The sequence below is a fragment of the Symsagittifera roscoffensis genome, chromosome 5 (genome assembly GCF_963678635.1).
Source record: "Symsagittifera roscoffensis chromosome 5, txSymRosc1.1, whole genome shotgun sequence".
NCBI classification, from domain to species: domain Eukaryota; kingdom Metazoa; phylum Xenacoelomorpha; order Acoela; family Convolutidae; genus Symsagittifera; species Symsagittifera roscoffensis.
In genome coordinates this window covers 48,350,191-48,372,318 of record NC_087066.1, presented here as the reverse complement: position 1 = coordinate 48,372,318, position 22,128 = coordinate 48,350,191, and the positions used below count along the sequence as shown (strand labels likewise).

Here is a 22,128-nt window from a genome sequence, read left to right as displayed (position 1 = left end):
TGGTTCTTCTCATCATCCTTCTCCCCGGACAAATAGTCTTGCAGCAGATTGTGTTCTACCTCTTCACCCTCTTTATCCCGGTCTACAAAGGTGACGGTTTTCTTTCGCTTGCTGCTCCCCTGTTCTTTCTGTCCGTAAGAAGTACTGGTTAAAATCTCTTGGGGTTTTGAGGATACTAGTTGCTGAACTATTGTCCTACAATCCCTCTCGTTCTCTTCGTGCTGTCGTCTGGACGGCATGATCTTCACCTTCTCACTGACTGTTAGCGATGCCACTGCTGCTGTCCACTCGGGGTCATCTCTGGTCGCTTCTCTTTCTAACAATCCACCCAGCATCCGCATCACTTGTGGTGTGACTTGCACCGTTTTATCCAATAATGAGAGGCTGTTTATATTCATGCGAGAGAGTTCTTGCTGGACCAGGTTCGAGCGCAGCAACAAATCCAAGGGGACCGGGTCCTCCTTGGACAGGATCTTTATCTCGGCTGCTTTCTCTACAGGTAGTTCAGGGTGCCCTGGAATTGGATGTCCAGACTTATCCAACCATCTCGTCAAGGGAAGCGCTTCATAAGTTTCTTTGTCCAGAAACGAGAATCCCTCCTTTATTTCCGCCTGATTGGCCTGTTTCTGCTCCAATCTTTCATAGAACTCAGTTTTCTTGCTGAGGCTGTCAGCATTCTAGTGTTTATCACGCATCCTATGTTCGATTATCATATGGTAGCCATCCAATCTTACTATCCATCTACCAATATAACTCTGATCCATCGAGTAGGTTTTCAACCAGGATAACGCTCTGTTGTCCACGCGTAACTTGAAGGGAGCGCTCCCCAAGTATGCACGGTACTTTTCCACGAAGGTGACTACTGCAAACATTTCTGCTTTCGGTGCGCGATATATCATCTCTGTGTCACTCAAGACCTTGCTGCCGTATGCAATGGGACGGAGAACCGTTCTTCCGTTCCATTCTTGCTCTTGATGCAAGATTCCTGAGATGGGCACCACCGATGCGTCTGTGTCGAGAACATACATGCCCTTTTCTGTAGGCATGCCCAGCACTGGCGCTTCGCACAGTTCCCGCTTTATGTTCTCAAAAGCAACTTGTGCCTCATCGTTCCATTCGAACTTCTTCCCTTTGTTGCGCATCAGCTTCTGCATCGGATACACCTTGTCCGCATATCCTTTAATGAATTCTCGGTAGTAATTGGCAAACCCTAGGAAGCTCATGAGCTGTGTGTCCGTTCTGGGAGCTTTCCATGTCAACACTGCTTCCACTGCTTCCGGGTCCGGCCTCACGCCATGCCTATCCACCATCCTCCCTAGGTACTTTATCGAATCCCTAAGGATTTCACATTTCGATGGTTTGCACTTTAATCCTGCTCTTTTCATGCATCCAAAGACCTCATCGAGCCTATCAATGTGGTCTTCCAGGGTCGGTGTCGCTATGACTACGTCATCTACGTAACACATCACGAGATTCCCGTACTTCTTGGTCACTCTCGTCAACGCCTGAGCCATCAGTCTTTGAAAAGTGGCCGTTGCATTGCACAAGCCGAAGGGCATCCTCTTCCACTGGTACAATCCCAATTCGCACGCGAATCCTGTTTTCTCTCTGTCCTTCTTTCGCAGAGGGACCTGCCAGAAGGCAGAACCTAAGTCCAATGTGGTGAAGAACTTGGCATCACCAAGTTTAGATAGGCTCTCGTCTATTCGCGGTATCGGGTACGCATCTTTAATCGTTACCGCGTTCAAGTAACGAAAGTCGCAACAAAATCTAAGCTGCCCCCTTTCTTTTTCGCCATTACTACCCCGCAAGCCCACGGCGATTTCGAGGGTTCTATCATGTCGTATTCAAGCAACATTTCTATTTCCGCTCGGCACGCTTCCGATTTATGTGGCGTCATTCGCCTTGCGCCTTGCGCCTTATGTGGCGTCGTCTAGATTCTCTACCACCAGGAAGCTCATCCAAAGATCCCGTCCTCCCATGTGGAGGACCGTTATTGGTGTTCTTCCGGCTACGTAGATAGCTCCTCGATTGGCTGCGGCCAGTCGGAGATTCGTTGGAATTAGATCTTCTCGCGTGAAGCCCATCTTTTCCCAGGTTTTTATCGGCATCAAACTCACCACCGCTCCTGTGTCCAGAAGCCCTGTGACTCCGATTTTTGTTCCGTTGGTGTCGAGCAGATTTGCTGTCACATCTGCTTCATATCCAATGTGTACCGCGTCTTGTTCCATCATGGCGTCATGGCCTATCCTGCGGACTTTGAGTTCCTCTTCACCCAAATAGATCTGCCCCATTTGGTCATCATCTGTTGTTACATAAGTCCTGGTGTAAATACTGATTCCATCCACATTCAGCATTACTTGATACGGCCCATAGACCTCTAGGTAGCGTCCATGAAGTTTCTTCATGCGAGGGCCACCCGTCGTTAGTAGTGCTCGCACAGCTCTCGACTCGGTGCGTGGCTCCACCTGCCTCAGATAATCTGCATATGTGTCCAAATGCATTAAAGTGAACTGTTCAAGTTTCACTTTTTGTTCGATCTCTTTCGTCACCAATTCCTGTTGTACTCTATTTAGAGCATCCCTTGCGGCTGCCTTATAATCAATCTTGAAGTCGTCAGCCGCAGTTGCTGGTTCCGGCTCACGTGCCTTCTTTGTTACCGCTTGCATTTTCTTTGCCGCCCGGTTGGCTGCGTCTTCTCAGCATTTCCAAATCATCGAGAAACTTGTCTATGGTTTCATCCTCTCGTTGCCTCCGTTTCTCGAAGCGCATCATCGCCTGGTGCCCCTGCACCCCTGATCCGAAACGGTTTAACAAGATTTCGAAGATTTTCTCAGCAGTGTCACGTTGATACTGTTTCTTGACCATGACACAGTTCAGGGCTGTCCCTTCTAAGTTGCTGGTGAGCGCGCTGCATTCCTGTCTCTCCGACAAGTCCTCTTCCTCGAAATGCAGCTTCATTACCTCTATCCAGGTATCAATACAGCCATCAGATTCGTCTTTGTAGCATCTTGGCTTCTTAAAGACTCTTCTGGACTTCTCACTGCGTTCATTGGTTCTAGATAACCGCGTCAGGAATGTCTCTAAAGACCTGTTCAGGGGTTCAAATGCTGTGGCCATTGCCGTAGCATCCCTTGAGTGTCCCGCTTGAGTGTCCTCACACCTCGTCGAAGGCTCTGTGTGCGGTGCATCCCTGCAATCCGAATCACCGTGAGCGCTTCCCGCTTGGCCCACATGACTCCTCCTCGGGCTTGCATGCCCCCTGTTGCCGGAATCACTTCTCCCAGTCGCATGTGTGCTTTGCGTTGGTCGTTCGTTAGAGGTTTGTCTGTTCCCCGTTGAACTTGCTCTACTGTTCGGGCCCCATGCTGTATTACCCCTTGTGGCATAGCCTGATGAACTGCCCCTGCCTCTAGTGGATCCATACGTCTTCCTCCTTTGATGTTCATTGAAGTTCACCCTCGGTTCCCTGCTGGGACCTCCCGAGTTCGGCTCTCCTTCTTTTGGTCCACTATTGCTGCTTAGTAGCCCGTCCAACCTATCCATGATAGCCTGAGTTCGCCTCTCCATCATCGCATCTATCTTTGTGTCAAGAGTCCCAAGAGACTGCTCTTGCTGAATTCTTAACTTCTCCATGTCGGCTCTTAAGCGTAACTCCCTCTGTTCCGCCTCTCTTGTCATTCGCGACAAGTTCCTCGTCATATGTTCGTCCGTTCTTTCTTTCAAGCGTTTTTTGCTCCTGCCAACTTCTTGTCTGTTGCGGTTTATTTCTTCCCGCAGACTTTCTCTTTCAATGTGAACTGCTCTTTCTAGTTCACTCATCCTTATTGACATTTGCTCGTTTTGTTCTCCTAAACTGTCCACTATGTTGTTTAAGGCTTCCTCTAGTGCTGCCCCGTTTTCCACGAGTGGCGTCACTAGTGGTGGTGTAACCCTGTCGGTCCCAGGTAACTTCGTGCTTGTCGAGATCCGGGCCTTGACTCTCTGCTTCAACGTCTTTTCATTATTTATTTCAGGATCCATTAACGCGTTGCCGAGCCCTCTGGTTCTACTCTCTCCAGGTTGTGGCTCCGAACTTGTCCTAATCGCGAAGTCTTTTGACTGGCCCGGTGTGTTCGCCTCTTTGCTTATCGTTGTCACTACATCAAATTTGTCCTTGGTTCCAGTCTCTCTTCCGACGTGTGCCTCACTCTCCTGGATCGAACTATTGAGGCTGACTTGAGATCCAAAGTCCCCTTGCTCCTCTTCATCCTCTTCCTCCTGGGATCCACCGTCGTTTCCTGCTCCTCCTCCCATGCTGAATGGAAAGATGTTTCCGAAGGTGTTCTTCATTCTTTCTGAGAACGATGATGATGTTGTTTGTTTCCCAGTTCCGCCTGTCATCATAGTGTTGTCTGTCGGAGATCTTCTAGTCGCCGCTACTTCAGTTGAGATGTCGGACAGTTCTGACATCTCTTCTCGATCCAATGTCCCGGTGGAAGTGGCAAAATCATGGCCTTGTTCTACCGGGGTAGATTCACTCGCCAGCCTTCTGCCTCTCCCTTCCAGTCCATTTACTTCCTGGTTGTCATTCATGGTATGGTCTGTATTGACCTCCTCTTCTAACAGTTCTCTTTGCTCTTCTGAGGTCTTCTGACTTCTCGTTTCAACCATTCTGCCTGAAACCGTCCCCTTTTTATCAGACCGGGATCGCTTGATCCAATCCACAAAAGGATCGGTCATCGTTTTTCTCTGCTCTTCAGGTATGAATTTCCTAGAGCTATTACCTCGTTTTGGTATCCTTGACTTGTCTAGACTCATTCTCTATTTGTCACTTTCTAATGCCTATACACTTAACTCGATTGCTAGAGACCTTATAGTTTTATTGACAATAATAATGACACAACACAATAAATTCCACAAGATTCTATTAAATAGTGACCACGAATCCCTGTATGTTATTAGAGTACAGTTTGTATCAAATTTATTCACACTTACCAATTATCGGTCCAAAGATTTGGAAATTAGCACAATATGATGTTATCAGTCAATTTAAAAGATAGTGTATTCACTACCCAATCAAGCACAGTTTACGTTGATTTAAAATCAAAAACAAAAATTATATATTGACACAATATGAATGTATATATATAAAAAAAACGTATGTGTCTTGTACTCTTAGTCGGTCGCAGTACAATAGTCGAACCTGTCTTTTAAAGAAAAAGCTTTCCCTGCTCGGTGCTGCACCAAACAGTCAAAACTTTGAAGGCAGTAATTTTCTCAAGTGGGCGTCTATTGCACCCACCGAGTCCTGTGATACCTATCTGATTTCGGATTGCCCGAGCTAGACCTACTAAAATCCTCAAAGCAATCACTTTTCCAACACTCGATTTGGATTTCAATCCACACAAATCAGTGACAAACTCTTGTTAAGTTTAGACCTAGTGTCACGAATATCCAGGTTTAGACCTGTTTTGTTTTAGTCTGGTCTTTTATAAAAGACAATTTACCAGTGCAGTCACTGGTTCCTAGCCTGTCTCCTAATAACGTAATACCTTTCACTATTTACTTTTCTTTTGTCTACTTAAGTTTTGACAAAAATAGGACCCCCTTGGATTGGCAAAAACAGGACCCCTCCGGATTAGCAAAATTAGGACCTCTTCGGTTTGGCAAAAATAGGACCCCTCCGGATTGGCAAAATATGACCCTTCCGGATTGGCAAAAACAAGACCCTTCCAGATTGTCAAAAATAGAAACCGTCCAGATTGGCAAAAACAGGACCCCTCTGATTGGCAAAATTGGGGAGCCCTTCGGATTGGCAAAGTTTGGGACCCTTCCGGATTGGGACCCCTCCGGGTTTGTAAAAATAGCTTTTCCGGGACTTTTAAAATTTTCGCCCGATACCCTTCCGGATACGTTCTCCGATGCTATAATGCTGTAGAAACTAACTAGGAAGGGTGTATTTTCCGTCCCTAGACCCTTCCGGATTGAAGCTGAGCTGCTTATTTGACAATTCTTCTTAACTGTGAAGGGTCTTATAACTAGCCTAGTTTCGACTCGATATCGGTTTTCTGGGTTCCTTAGCCCTCCCTTTTTGTCTAAAACAGCGTAAATTTGCCTTATTTAACCGTTACTACCCTTCGGTAGGGGTATAAGGTCTTTCCAAAAATTTTTTTTTCAAAAAAAAATAAGAGAAGAGTCTACCTTCACTAATTGGTAATATTGCTAAAAACAATCTTAAAAAAATTTTTACGCTTAATTTTTGAGATAATTGATGGCTTATAAGTACGCTCACTTAATTTTTGATCTAATGGTACTAAAATCAACCAGATTTGTCCAGTTATTCCACAGTTATTAACTAAAACGTCTTTTTTCTCAAGTCAAAAAATTTTCTCTCTTACAGGTTCCGCCTAACTTTTTCCGCAATTCTTATCTTTTTGACCTAAAAATTGTTAATCCGAGCTCAGAACCCTATACTCTCCTAGTGCAATGCAAAAGACCCCTCCTAACTTGAAAAATCTTTGACCCCTCCGGATTGGGAGCCCTCCGGTTTTGTAAAAGTAGCTTTTCGGAGATTTCCTTTTTTCAACCTATACCCCTCCGGATACGTTCTCCGATGCAATTATGCTCTTTCAATTAACTGGGAAGGGTATGTTCTACCTTCCTAGACCCTTCCGGATTGAAGTTAAGCCTCCTATTTGACAATTCACACTAACGGTGAAGGGTCTTATTACTCGCCTAACTTCGGCTCGATTAAGCTTTTGCTGTGCCTTTAGCCCTCCCTTTTCGTCTAGAACGGCCTAAAGTTACTTTATTCAACCGCTATTACCTTTTGGTAGGGGTATAAGGTCTCTTCTAAAAAATTTTTGTAAAACGTGAAGGGTGTACCCTTCCAAATTGAGGAATTTGCTAAAAACAATCTCAAAAAATTTTCACGCTTACTTTTCCATAAAATTTCTGACCCTATCAGTAAGCTCAGCTAATTTCTGATCTATTGGTACCAAGATCAACTCGATATGCTCAGTAGTTCCAAAGTTATTAACCAAAACTTTTTTTTTTTAAACTCAAAAATTTTTCTCTCTTATAGGTTCTGCCTAATTTTTTCCGCAAATCAGGTCCTTTCGACTTAAAAATTATTGATCCGAGCTCAGAAGGCCTATACTCTTCTAGTTCAATGCAAAAGACCCGATCTAAAACGCTTTTGCTGAAAAATTTTGCGAAAAACTATGCTACCTGTACACCTCCGGATTGATGAATCCACCAAATCAAACACGTTAAGTTCGATTTCTCTGCAACCCGGAAGGCTTTCGGGTAGCGGGTTTTAAAACTTGTAGATTCACTAGTGGACGTTGTCCGAACAACTATTTTTGCTGTTGTAACTCAAAAATTTCAAAAAATTTTCTGAATTTATAGTGTTTCGTTTTCTCAAAAATCACGAAATTTCGATTTTCGGTACCAAAATAGTTCCAACCACTCCCGAACTTAACTTAACCGGTTCTATCTATTATGGTAGTGCAGTTACGATGAAACACACTAACTTAGCGCTTTTTTCCGTTTCAAAAACTATCGATATTTCAAAAATCGCGACTTGTGGGGGGATCAAAATATCGCTATTTTGACCCTAAAAACCGGTCTGTTTTCGTTGTTTTTCACTGAAAAACGATATAAGACTATTAATATAGGCTATATAAATAATAATATTAATAATACTATACCCCTCCGGGTTTCCTTAATATCCGAATTAAGGTGCTTAACTCGGATATTCGCAGTTCGGTGAAGGGTCACTACAGTGCAGCACTGTCGAGCCCCCCACAGATTACTATCTTTATTTTTGTACCAAAAGGGCTACAAAACTTGTTAACGATACCCAACAGTCGATTGTTGTCGTCGTTGAGCCTCTTCTTGTTGCTCCTTGTACCGCTTGCCGGATCAGTCTTCTCCCAAGACCCTTCCGAATTGAGCGCAAATCAGCTGACCCCTCCGGATTGAGCGCAATTTATCATTAACGTGCTTAAATGCTCAAATAACCCTACAGTACAAGCCTCACAAACGGGCTACAAAACTGATCGTAACAATCCTGACTGATATAAATGCCTGTAACAACAATATATCTATCAACAACAAACGGGGGGGTTGGATCACATCTTGTCTGGGGGGATGATTTCTACTGATTTTTTACTTTTTTAGGTTATTTTTTATGTTTTTTGTTTTTCTTGAATTTTCGGTCTTAACTAGGTTAAAAAACTATTCACGGTAATCCGGAAATTATGTGATCCGGAATTTATCTTTTGGTCACAAACCGGATTACCGTAAAGATATCACGGTAATCCGGAATTTTAGGTTATTTTTTATGTTTTTTGTTTTTCTTGGGTAATATACTACTTTTTGTTTGGTTTTACTTATATCTTTTGGTCACAAACCACTCAGGGGACGAGGGGTTCGCGATTCCCCCCACCCTTCCTGGTTCGTGAATTTTCGGTCTTAACTAGGTTAAAAAACTATTCACGGTAATCCGGAAGGCTTCCGCGTTCCGAACTACCCTTCCGCCCCGGCAGTTTAGGCCTATTAAGGGCGTTAATGTGAGCATCCGCTCGGCGCGGAGTGCTCGTTAACGGTTCTGCCGGTCATGATGTTAAAAAAGAATAACACCCAGGAGCGCCATAAAAACATACATGTAACATTCGCCCGGAAGATACATATCGACGGAAAACAAAACTAAGTCTTAAGACGACTGGCTAACGTCTAAACAGAGCTTTGCATGCTGGCCACCGTCTCTACCAAGCCAGTACTTTTCGGTGGTCTTTTAGGTTATTTTTTATGTTTTTTGTTTTTCTTGGGTAATATACTACTTTTTGTTTGGTTTTACTTATATCTTTTGGTCACAAACCACTCAGGGGACGAGGGGTTCGCGATTCCCCCCACCCTTCCTGGTTCGTGAATTTTCGGTCTTAACTAGGTTAAAAAACTATTCACGGTAATCTATCACAACAATATATCTATCAACAACAAACGGGGGGGTTGGATCACATCTTGTCTGGGGGGATGATTTCTACTGATTTTTTACTTAACTATTTTTTATGTTTTTTCTTAACTAGGTTAAAAAACTATTCACGGTAATCTATCACAACAATATATCTATCAACGGTTATTTTTTATGTTTTTTGTTTTTCTTGGGTAATATACTCAGGGGACGAGGGGTTCGCGATTCCCCCCACCCTTCCTGGTTCGTGAATTTTCGGTCTTAACTAGGTTAAAAAACTATTCACGGTAATCTATCACAACAATATATCTATCAACAACAAACGGGGGGGTTGGATCACATCTTGTCTGGGGGGATGATTTCTACTGATTTTTTACTTAACTATTTTTTATGTTTTTTATGTTTAAAAAACTATTCACGGTAATCTATCACAACAATATATCTATCAACAACAAACGGGGGGGTTGGATCACATCTTGTCTGGGGGGATGATTTCTACTGATTTTTTACTTAACTATTTTTTATGTTTTTTCTTAACTAGGTTAAAAAACTATTCACGGTAATCTATCACAACAATATATCTATCAACGGTTATTTTTTATGTTTTTTGTTTTTCTTGTTTTTTGTTTTTAGGTTATTTTTTATGTTTTTTGTTTTTCTTGGGTAATATACTCAGGGGACGAGGGGTTCGCGATTCCCCCCACCCTTCCTGGTTCGTGAATTTTCGGTCTTAACTAGGTTAAAAAACTATTCACGGTAATCTATCACAACAATATATCTATCAACAACAAACGGGGGGGTTGGATCACATCTTGTCTGGGGGGATGATTTCTACTGATTTTTTACTTAACTATTTTTTATGTTTTTTCTTAACTAGGTTAAAAAACTATTCACGGTAATCTATCACAACAATATATCTATCAACGAGGGGTTCGCGATTTTTTACTTTTTTGGTCACAAACCGGATTACCGTAAAGATATCACGGTAATCCGGAATTTTAGGTTATTTTTTATGTTTTTTGTTTTTCTTGGGTAATATACTACTTTTTGTTTGGTTTTACTTATATCTTTTGGTCATCTTTTGGTCATACTTATATCTTACTTATATATCGCGGTTATTTTTTATGTTTTTTGTTTTTCTTGGGTAATATACTACTTTTTGTTTGGTTTTACTTATATCTTTTGGTCACAAACCACTCAGGGGACGAGGGGTTCGCGATTCCCCCCACCCTTCCTGGTTCGTGAATTTTCGGTCTTAACTAGGTTAAAAAACTATTCACGGTAATCCGGAAGGCTTCCGCGTTCCGAACTACCCTTCCGCCCCGGCAGTTTAGGCCTATTAAGGGCGTTAATGTGAGCATCCGCTCGGCGCGGAGTGCTCGTTAACCACTCAGGGGACGAGGGGTTCGCGATTCCCCCCACCCTTCCTGGTTCGTGAATTTTCGGTCTTAACTAGGTTAAAAAACTATTCACGGTAATCTATCACAACAATATATCTATCAACAACAAACGGGGGGGTTGGATCACATCTTGTCTGGGGGGATGATTTCTACTGATTTTTTACTTAACTATTTTTTATGTTTTTTCTTAACTAGGTTAAAAAACTATTCACGGTAATTTATAGGTTATTTTTTATGTTTTTTGTTTTTCTTGGGTAATATACTACTTTTTGTTTGGTTTTACTTATATCTTTTGGTCACAAACCACTCAGGGGACTATTCACGGTAATCTATCACAACAATATATCTATCAACAACAAACGGGGGGGTTGGATCACATCTTGTCTGGGGGGATGATTTCTACTGATTTTTTACTTAACTATTTTTTATGTTTTTTCTTAACTAGGTTAAAAAACTATTCACGGTAATTTTTAGGTTATTTTTTATGTTTTTTGTTTTTCTTGGGTAATATACTACTTTTTGTTTGGTTTTACTTATATCTTTTGGTCACAAACCACTCAGGGGACGAGGGGTTCGCGATTCCCCCCACCCTTCCTGGTTCGTGAATTTTCGGTCTTAACTAGGTTAAAAAACTATTCACGGTAATCCGGAAGGCTTCCGCGTTCCGAACTACCCTTCCGCCCCGGCAGTTTAGGCCTATTAAGGGCGTTAATGTGAGCATCCGCTCGGCGCGGAGTGCTCGTTAACGGTTCTGCCGGTCATGATGTTAAAAAAGAATAACACCCAGGAGCGCCATAAAAACATACATGTAACATTCGCCCGGAAGATACATATCGACGGAAAACAAAACTAAGTCTTAAGACGACTGGCTAACGTCTAAACAGAGCTTTGCATGCTGGCCACCGTCTCTACCAAGCCAGTACTTTTCGGTGGTCTTTTCTAACATCGGGTCGACAAAAACGTTACTGCTTTCGGCTTCGGTCAAAACACTCAAATTAACTAGATTACAAACCACTCAGGGGACGAGGGGTTCGCGATTCCCCCCACCCTTCCTGGTTCGTGAATTTTCGGTCTTAACTAGGTTAAAAAACTATTCACGGTAATCTATCACAACAATATATCTATCAACAACAAACGGGGGGGTTGGATCACATCTTGTCTGGGGGGATGATTTCTACTGATTTTTTACTTTTTTGGTCACAAACCGGATTACCGTAAAGATATCACGGTAATCCGGAATTTTAGGTTATTTTTTATGTTTTTTGTTTTTCTTGGGTAATATACTACTTTTTGTTTGGTTTTACTTATATCTTTTGGTCACAAACCACTCAGGGGACGAGGGGTTCGCGATTCCCCCCACCCTTCCTGGTTCGTGAATTTTCGGTCTTAACTAGGTTAAAAAACTATTCACGGTAATCCGGAACTATTCACGGTAATCCGGTTCGCGATTCCCCCCACCCTTCCTGGTTCGTGAATTTTCGGTCTTAACTAGGTTAAAAAACTATTCACGGTAATCTATCACAACAATATATCTATCAACAACAAACGGGGGGGTTGGATCACATCTTGTCTGGGGGGATGATTTCTACTGATTTTTTACTTTTTTGGTCACAAACCGGATTACCGTAAAGATATCACGGTAATCCGGAATTTTAGGTTATTTTTTATGTTTTTTGTTTTTCTTGGGTAATATACTACTTTTTGTTTGGTTTTACTTATATCTTTTGGTCACAAACCACTCAGGGGACGAGGGGTTCGCGATTCCCCCCACCCTTCCTGGTTCGTGAATTTTCGGTCTTAACTAGGTTAAAAAACTATTCACGGTAATCCGGAAGGCTTCCGCGTTCCGAACTACCCTTCCGCCCCGGCAGTTTAGGCCTATTAAGGGCGTTAATGTGAGCATCCGCTCGGCGCGGAGTGCTCGTTAACGGTTCTGCCGGTCATGATGTTAAAAAAGAATAACACCCAGGAGCGCCATAAAAACATACATGTAACATTCGCCCGGAAGATACATATCGACGGAAAACAAAACTAAGTCTTAAGACGACTGGCTAACGTCTAAACAGAGCTTTGCATGCTGGCCACCGTCTCTACCAAGCCAGTACTTTTCGGTGGTCTTTTCTAACATCGGGTCGACAAAAACGTTACTGCTTTCGGCTTCGGTCAAAACACTCAAATTAACTAGATTACATGCAGAAATAGTGAGCTCATGGCTGGGTCTCAGTATCCCCAGACTACGAGGTCACTCCTAAAAACAGGGCTACTACTATTTATATTATTATTGTTTTTGTTCAGTAGATAAAAATCATCATCTCCATCGAAGATGGATCAACCCTTTCCCCCAACTCCTAGCTTCTCATCCTTATCAAAATGAATCTAGATATTAATTAAATTCAAGTCAGGACATGACAGGAAGCTAAAAGTTTATGCAACAGGATAAAAGTTTCAGTTCCTTTACCCTTCCGGATTGATGAATCCGCTGGATCAAGCTCGCTAATCCTGATTTTCTCTTAATCCGGAAGGCCGTCTCTCACCCTTCACCGTTGTTCGCAACGGCCTTGCAACTATTGTAGCAGCACAATAGTTGCAACTCGGAGTGTTCTTCTGTTATTCTGTAACTCGTTGTCGTTTTCCGATCTCAATTTCGTTGTTGTTGCTAGCGCAGCTAATGTTGTTCTCTTTTTCTTTCTCGTTTTTGTCAAAATGGCCGTTTCTGACGTTTCTCAGAAATATGACGTCATAATTCGATTTTTTGAAATTTTAAAATACCAGAATATTCTAGCCCTCACCGTTTGGCCAATCGTTCCAATAACGTTCTTAATTCTTACTAATCATCAATCCGGAAGGCTTACTGCTAAAAATTCGAAGTCTGCATAAATTGCATTTTGGCCATTCTGGTCGAATGTCACATTGATGCTAAAGTTTTGTTAAAAGTCGAAGAAAATGTTGTGAGAAATGGTCCTTTAAGTTAAGTTAAGTTAAGTTAGTTTTGAGTGTAAAAACTTGAGTTTGCGTTTAGTTTTGTCCACTAGTGTATAAGAAACAGCATTCATTTTTTTTGTAGTTATCCGTCTTTGACCTACACTTTTGAATGTGCATTTTCAGACTCGAGCAAGATGCAACAGCAAATTTCAACAGATATTGACGGTAATTAGAAATCATGTCCGATTGTTTCTGTCCGGGGAAGTATTGCGGTTGTGTAACGTCCTTAAACCAAAACTTAAGTTTTGAAGAGAATTATTTTACCGGCTGTGGAAGATGTCCAAGAGGAAGCAGAGTAAATCCTGACTCTGGTGTCTGCCAGCCGTGTGATGAACAACCTTCATTTTATGACTGGCTTTACTTGACGAGTGTGATAATCGTTCTGTTCATCTCTCACATGTATATAGTGGATTATACTATCAGAAATCATTTTAAACCAGGAAAACGACATAAAAATGGCTCCTCAAGAATGAAAAATGTTACACGCGCAGTTTTTTCACCGCGCTCAAAAATTCATTGTGCTGCTATAATTGTTTTCAGCGTAATTATCGAACTTTCATGCAGTGTCATCTTCACCTTGCTAATCTATGAACCAATGGGAACATTCAGTTTGAAGACATGTGGGAGCGAAGAACTCGCAGATTGGTACCCTATTTTTTTCAACCCAGATGTGCATTTTACATCGACGTTATATTGTACACAAGAAATGGTTTATCCATTGTACAGCGTGGTTCTCACCCTCTTACTTGCTGATCTAGTCTGTATGATCATAATTCGACCTTTACTGACGTGGAAATTAAGCTGCAGTGTCGACATGGTTACCTATCTTGCCCTTTATTTCATTCCAGTGTTGATGCTGATTTACGCTATCGGAGCAGGTCTTCTCTACTATTCGTTTCCTTACCTATTTCTTGTCTTCTCCGTTTCTTCAATAGCCTTCAATCTGTGCTTGGAATATTCTAGATGTTCTCGGAGCATCCTCAAAATGTGTGCCCCTCCTCCGCCACGCATCATCGCGCTGGTTTTGTTGCATTGGTGTTTACACTCATTTGCTATTGTATCCGTAACTCGGAACGAATCCCTGCTACAGACTATCAAGTTCCTGGCGCTATCTCCAGTTCCTACTTTATTTTTCTTCGTTACTGTTAGATTCACAGACCCGTGCCAAATTCTACACAGAACAACATCCCCAACTCCCAGATCAGTTGTCGGGAGACGTCTCGGAGCTATGCCACCATCATCAACGTCGCAACCCTCGGGTCCTATTTCAAGTGCCAGCAGGAACCGCGTACCTGCGGTGTTGCGATCATCAAGGACATTAGGAGGCCGTCCAACGACTGCTGGAGACTACTACTGGTTAAATGCTTCGAACACAATCAGATCGTCCAGTTTTCTCTCGGTTGTGTTTGAACAGAACCAATCGGCTCAAAGCAACGCGTCGACTACAGAAAATGAAGCTTCTACGAGCACCAATACCAGGAACAACAGTGTTCCCTTGCCTAACGTGACCCTCTCGAATATTTTATAGACTTTAGAACGTACATTATGTTATTCTAGAAAAGATAAAAGGCAATAGATATTTAGTAACATATAAAGATGCAATTCATTCTCCCGTTTGTTTAACATGCTGAAATTGTTTGAATTAAACAGACTTTCACTGTTGTTGTTGATTAAGATTTCACGATTTGTCTAATGGTCATATTTGGTTGTACAATAGAAAACTTGGACCAAACTTTCAGCAACCTTGGTATCATCACACCTCTCATTAGAAGAAGCTCATTGGAATAATAGCAGTTACAAAAGACTTGAAAATTATGTTTTCCTTTAAATTTTCATGAGTTTCAGTTACTTATGTACATATAATCTACTAATGGATTCCTCGAGAAACTTGACTCCGACACAAGTGACGGAAGTAGAAATATGCCGAAGCAATTTGTTTTCGGTTTTTAGAATGGCAATCAAATCGGTCATTGACCTCTACTTTGTGAACAAACTAACTGAACAGTCAGCTGAGCTCCACAATTTACTTGTGATCTTCGAAAAGTTAGTGACGTTTGATTTTAAACCATCTCCGAGATATCCTACCGTTTGGTCCTTCATCAAAAATTGTGACTCGGTGCTTTGTAAATTCGCCAGACATAAGAATGCCTCTAATGGATCTACAACAAAAACAAGAAGTGACGAAAATTGCTGCGAGATTTTCGAACAGGTTCTCTCTTTGGATGCAAAGCAAACAACAGATCAATGTCGAGTCAGAACATGGGCTAGGATTTGCCTCATGCATAAGCGCTTTTCACACCACTTCAGGATGTTCTGTGCAAGGTCAGACGAAGTTCTGAGGTGTTTCTATGGCTCGTTGTCTATGTTCTACCTGAGAGATCAAATGGCTATCTGTAAGTTTGACTTCGTGATTGATCACGCTCGAAGATGCGCATTTGTAGGCTCATACACACTAGTATTTGCTATCGATATTACTCAGAGTCGGTGAACGTAATTCAGGCCCTTATATGGGTCGCAATGTTTTTTTATTCAGGAAGTCTTAAGAATTTGCTCAGGCTCAAATTTACCATTTCGCGGTTTGACTATTGATTTCTTTGCTTGCGATTAGCAAGCCTTGTCAAATCGGAATGTAGACTTTTTCGGGTTAACAACTAGTTAAACAAAGTCAGTTAAATCGCTGATGATGCTGCACGTCATGCACATTGTTTGAAATTGAGCATGTCAGACGCTATGCAGCTGACATGCTAAATTTCATGGAAGTTCAAATTTAACTATTGTGTGGGAACTAGTTAGTACAGGGTAGTTTCAAGGGGACTTGAAACTTTTTAAAGTTTTGCTTTCAAAATCTTTTTTTTTCCGGCTCAACTGGTGTCTGCTTAAAGATTGTCGGCCTTTTGTGCGCTTCGTAAGTTTTGTTCAGTTGATTATTTGCTTTTCACAAGTCTTGCTTGGCCTGATTTCCTAGAATTCTTGTTTGATCAACAGAGGTATTATGAAAGTATGGGATAGGGTCTTTTTTTGAGACGCTTTGCAAATTTTTTTAAGCAAAAAAAATAGCTTTTTTCTCAAAAACCCTAGCCAAAAACTTATTTTCTTTAAAAAAGTGGTAACCATAGAAATACGGCCTATTTTCTCCCGAATACTCACGAGGTCTCTTTTTGATTTACTTCTTTGTCTACAGCTTTCGAAAAAGTCTGTGGGGGTTTATTTGACCAACATTTTTTGATTTTTTTTTCGTTTTCTCAAACTAATTTACCAAATCTGAGATTTTGGGTTCAATAAATGAAAGATTTTGAGAAGCTCAGCTCCATAAGCGGCTACGCCCAAATTTTTACACCCAAAGTTTTGGCCCTCGGAACAGTCAAATTTATAATTTTTTTGACCGTTTTTGAATCTACTTTCGAAAACTAACGTCCCAAATCTGAAGTTGTGGGCTCAACGGAGATAACGGGTAGGGGGAAGCTTCCATGCATTACCAGTCACTAACATTTTTAACTCAAAAAGTTACCGTCTTCGGAAAAACAATTTTTTGAGCGCTTTTTTCTAAAGTTTATGAGTTTTACTATAAATATCCTCTCATATCTGAGGTTTTGGGTTCAATCCAAAGGACGGGTTGTGGGAAGATCTTTTGTATACACGACTGCGCCCAATTTTTTTGACAATAATTTATGGCCCTCGGAAAAATCAAAAGTTTGATTTTTTAACCGTGTTTTATTTTTTGACTTTTCTCGAGAACTGCCCCCCCCCCAAAACCTGAATTTTTCGGTTCAATTGAAATTACAGATTGGGTGAATCTCTTCTGCATCACCAGCTACGTCTATTTTTTAAACAAAAAGCTATGAATCTGGGGAAATGTCAACTTTATGATTTGTTGACCGTTTTTTGGACTTATCTCTATATTTATCCAGCAAAATCTGATATCATAGGGTTAATCGACTCAACAGGATGTTGAAAGCTTACCTCAATAATTTGCTACGCTGAGTGTTTTTCTAGAGAAAAGGTATGGCCTTAAAACAAGTGAATGTTTTGAAAATTTGCTTGTTTTTTTGGAAATTTTTTTTACTACTCGAAAATTCCCGTGCCAATTCTCTGCTTAGATCTTCAATCAATAAACCCGATTTTAGGAATCCTCTTTACTTTGTCGACCACTACCTGCTGTCAGCAGAAAAAAAGTTATGGATTTCAGAAAGTCAAGGTTTTGAACATTGACTGTTGAGAATTTTCTAAAAAGCTCTCCTATCCAATCGGGTACTCCTTAAATCTCAACTCCATTTCAGGGGATTAAAATCCTGCCTCCAAATGTGACTGATCAAATCTTTCGGAGATTTTAAATGATATTTCAGATAAATTTGAAACACTTCTCAAAAATTTGAAATTACTACGCTTGCGATAAGCAAGGGTTACAAACTGGAATTTAGACATTTATCTAGTTAACAACTAGTTTAAACAAAATCAGTTGAGTCACTTGCTGACTATGCTGCTGACAGGCATGCTCAATTTTTGGAAATTTAAACTTAACACAACGGATTTCGATTGTGCTGTAGACAGTTTTCATTGTATTTGCAAGTGTTCATTCTAATTTCGGGGGTTGAGGGACTTGAAAAATTAAAAAAAAAACTTCATTATTTTTTTTCGGTTCAATTGGTGTCTGCTCAATGCTCAAAGATTGTCGGCTTAGTTGTCACATTACCGATGTGGCTTAGTTGCCACATTACTGATGTCGGCTTAGTTGCCACATTACTGATGTCGGCTTAGTTGCCACATCACTGATTAGTTGCCACAACAGCGCGGATGAATGACTGCTGTTCATTCTAGTTACAAGGGGGACTTGAAAGATTAAAAAAAAAACATTCTTTTTTTCGGTTCAATTAGTTTCAGCCTAAAGGTTGTTGGCTTAGTAGCCACAACACCAATTTTTCTTGTGCTGTAAAAATGTTCCATTGTAGTTGCAAGTGTTTTCCATTGTTGTTTAAGGTGGGATTTTTAAAAATAAAATCAGATTTTTTTCGGCTCAAGTTGTGTCTGCGAAAAGATTGTCGGCTTTGTTTCTTTTCTTAAATTTTGTTCCGTTGTTGCTGATTTAAAATTCAAGTGTCTGACATGTTTGCCTGGAATGAATTTCTATCGAGACATGAAAGTTTATGTGACCTAGTTTTTCAATTAATTTTCCTCTATAAATTTTTTTCTATAGTGGGATGCTGTCAGGATTTTATCAGGGATTGCGAGTATGGTGATATTTCGTGAGTAGTCAAATTCTTTTAGTTTACGAGATATGGCGACGATTTATTTAATTTTTCAAAAGTTAGATTTAAAAATCACAAAATTTGAAAATACAACCATATAGTTGAGTGCTGTCAAAATACTGTGAGAATTTGTGAAACTTGTAGATTTGCAAATATTGTCTTTTTTTAATTTCCGAGATGTGGCGTTTTTCACGATTTTTCCTAAATTTTCAAAAAACGTAATTTAAAAAGCTTCAGCATTTGAAATTCTCAATTCTATGGCTGGCATTTTTCTGGTTGCTGTCAAGGTACTCTAACATGGTTTTTAGCTGGACTCAGAATATGACCGCCCAACGCTTTTTCGAGATTTGAAAAAACCACCTTTTTGGGCGATGGCAGGGTGCTACCAGCTGTTGCAGATGTGACTCACGTCAAAATATGGTTGCTCAATTCTTTTGAGTATATTTATTTCGTTGTTTTTTCATATAATTTATATCTGAGCAGTTTTCAAGTTTTTCAATCTGTTTGAAGCCCCGGAGTTGCAAGTTGCCTGCTAGTTTAATTGAAGTGTTTTTGTCCTTGCTTATAATTTTATGATTTGCTGTAGTTAATTAAAATGCAGAAAAGGCTGCTCTGTGTTGCTAGAAATAGGTAGAATAATTAGTAATTAAAGCGTCTCGGGCACACTTAGTCTGGAGATAACGAATACACCTGGTGTGGCAAAGGTCATGGATTGGAATCTGGCCCGGACCTTTTTTTTCAAACAGGAAATATTCGGTTTAAAACATGTCTGCTTATTATTTGTAGACATCTTTTTAACGGCTTAGTTGTCTTAACGACATATTTAGGCGGCGGCTACTGTCTTGTCGGCTTGGTTGCCTCATCCTAGAAATTTTTTGCTTTATGCTTCATTTGGAATTTTCTAGCCTTGACTTCGTATTTTTAATTTTTTATTGCTTAAAAAATTTCTAGGCTTATATGATTTCGGCTTATTTTTTATCGGCTTACTAACCTAATTTGACCGTTCGAGGGAACCATAATTTGTATGCTTTCCTCCGGATCGAACAAAACGTTAAAACTCTCAGAATAGAATTTATAGTTCACATTTTTTTGATGACAACGTTTTTTCGGTCGGAAATTGTTTTTGAATTTTTTTAAACGCCATCGAATGTGGTTCTGGAAGTGTTTTCAGCAATTAGAACATCATTCTAGACAACATTTTGAAGTTTTTAAACTTATTTTTCTTTGGACTTAGTTGCTTCCTTTCCTGTCTGCTTGCTTGCAATGCTATTTTGTGGTTAGTTTTTTTTGTTTTCCACGCAAAATCATCTACCACAAATAATCATCGGACTGTTTTGAAGTGATATATCATTTTAAAGCCCTTTCAGTCGAGAAAAACCGGTTTGAAATTTTTGATTTTTCGTCTAATTTCGAGCGAGTGAGCAGGCTTACACTAGCTTATTCATGCTTAATTTAAGCCTTGAAAATTTAGTTTTACTCGAATGAAGTTTCGTTACTCAAATTTTGTTTTTGGAGTTTTTATCTTCATCTTAAAAAAATTTTTTTCTCGTTATTTGTCTTCAAAAATTGTTTTCGAATTTGCATATTTTACAATGACAGACGAAACTGCCTAAGCTCTATTTTTTTGCTCAGAGTTTTTTATCACACCACGCCGAAAAAACTACACCAATTTGAAAAAAATCATAATAATTTTGTAAGACTGGTCGGAACATTCTGTGCTACTTGCACAGTAACCGGCTATCCTTGTTTTAGTGTGCGACGATCTGATGGGCTTGAATGCACTTGATTTTACTTTTCAATTGAAAGACGAGAACTATCTCGACTACCTGTTCGTCATTGACTATTCGCCATATCTTAACTTCTCGCAATGCCCTGAAAGCCAACAGATTGATGACCTTGAACTGAGTCGGCTTCGATTGAATGGTAATAACAGAAGGTCCAGTGATGTTCGGATCAGTGAGTCAATAGCTTCCGAGGATATTTCTCAGCCAGATTATGAAGATGATAGCTTGTTGGATCCCGAAACTTTCTTCGGGCCTGACAGTGGAAATGACGGAGCATCTGGTGGTATGCAAAATGTGCCACTAGGCATCAATTTGAGGCTGCATGGTGATCAGGGGTCCCCAACAATTGCGAATGATGAGTTACATAGGTCGAAAACTGTAAGAGTTCATAGTCCGCACCCTCCGTCCAACAATGGATCAGGCGCGATATCTCGAAGCGTCTCAGCTATTTCATTGAACTCTAGTGTGTTTGCTGATCTCGTGAACCAAAAGAGTTTCCTGGAAGAAATGCTATCTCAGAAGACAAACCAAGTTGAGATTCTGAAAGCAGAGAACGAAAGATTGAAGCACGTAATCAAAATGGCGGAAAGTAGTGCAAGTAATGAACGCCATGACTACGAAGCAATAATTTTGGAGCTTCAAGAACAAATTAGTCAGATGCATTGTAATAACAGTAAGGCGATGAATCAAACCCCTCCTGCGAATATAAACAGTGCTAGTAAAAATAGATTAAGTAATGGTGCTAAATTTGATGCAGTAGTAATTAAGGAAAATGGACATAGCTCAAAGCAAAGCAGTTCAGCTACTGCCAATCAAAATACGAGTGTACCTTCAAAAGCAAAAGCCGCTCATCCACTTTAGAAATGTATATTTTATTATCACCGAGTACAGTATTCTTAGTCTATCTTTTCCATTGTTCACTGTAGTTTAGTGTTCTTCATTTAAAGTGATGATCTTTCAAATTTGACCTATATCATTGTTTTTTTTCTAAGTTTTCGCGTTATTAGACATTAGATAAGCTTAGGAGGGAAAATTACTATAATATCGGCAAAATAGTTGTACTTCGTGGAAGTTCTTTATACAATAAATAGTTTTTGCTTTAATAGGTGGGAAATAATGAAAAATAGTCTTTCGTAGACCACCTTGCAGTTTTTCGGCAATTTCTGTGATCCACGGGAATTAAGTCGACCTATCAAAGGAAAACTAATAAACTTTTAGCTGTACTTACTTTTTTTTTTGCTTATAGTGGTGCCTGGAAAATGTTCAATTTTTGCAAAAAAAAAATTTCTTCGAGCAAGTGTAGCCGGTTAGAAGCTTAGAAGGTGCTGACCAAAACAATTGGACAATTTGGGAAAAAAACGATTTTTAAAAATTCTTTGTTTACCCTTGCGATAAGCAAGGGTATTGCAATCGCGTACTAGACTTTTCCCTTAAACAACTTTGTTAACAGGATCTCAAATTTCAGAGGATCCCCACTTCTAGACAAGCTTTTATAAACAGTTTTTAAAAAAAATTTTTAACAGCCTTTATAAAAGTTTTGGTTCTAAAGCTGAAACAGTTTTGAGAGTTGAATATATTTTTGGATTTCGTCCCAATTTTTGTCTGCTGATTCTCTCTTTCTCTCTCTCATTCCGAACCCCTCACGGCCAACCATTTCCTGCTTGGACGACCATCTGTGAAGCTGCCAACTGTTTTTTTTTCAGCCGCGATATATAAGAAACATGACTTCATGGAAGAATGCACAAGCTTTCACTGAACAA

General features: G+C 40.3%; 1 protein-coding gene across 1 annotated transcript; it reads left to right on the top strand.

The window, feature by feature from the left end:
- The first annotated feature begins 14,864 nt into the window (after positions 1-14,864).
- On the top strand, positions 14,865-21,347 carry LOC134846165 (uncharacterized). Its single transcript, XM_063863405.1, has 2 exons — positions 14,865-15,734; positions 20,337-21,347. The coding sequence occupies exons 1-2, from the start codon at positions 15,176-15,178 to the stop codon at positions 21,227-21,229; spliced, it is 1,452 nt and encodes a 483-aa protein (XP_063719475.1). The 5' UTR covers positions 14,865-15,175; the 3' UTR covers positions 21,230-21,347.
- The last annotated feature ends 781 nt before the right edge of the window (positions 21,348-22,128 follow it).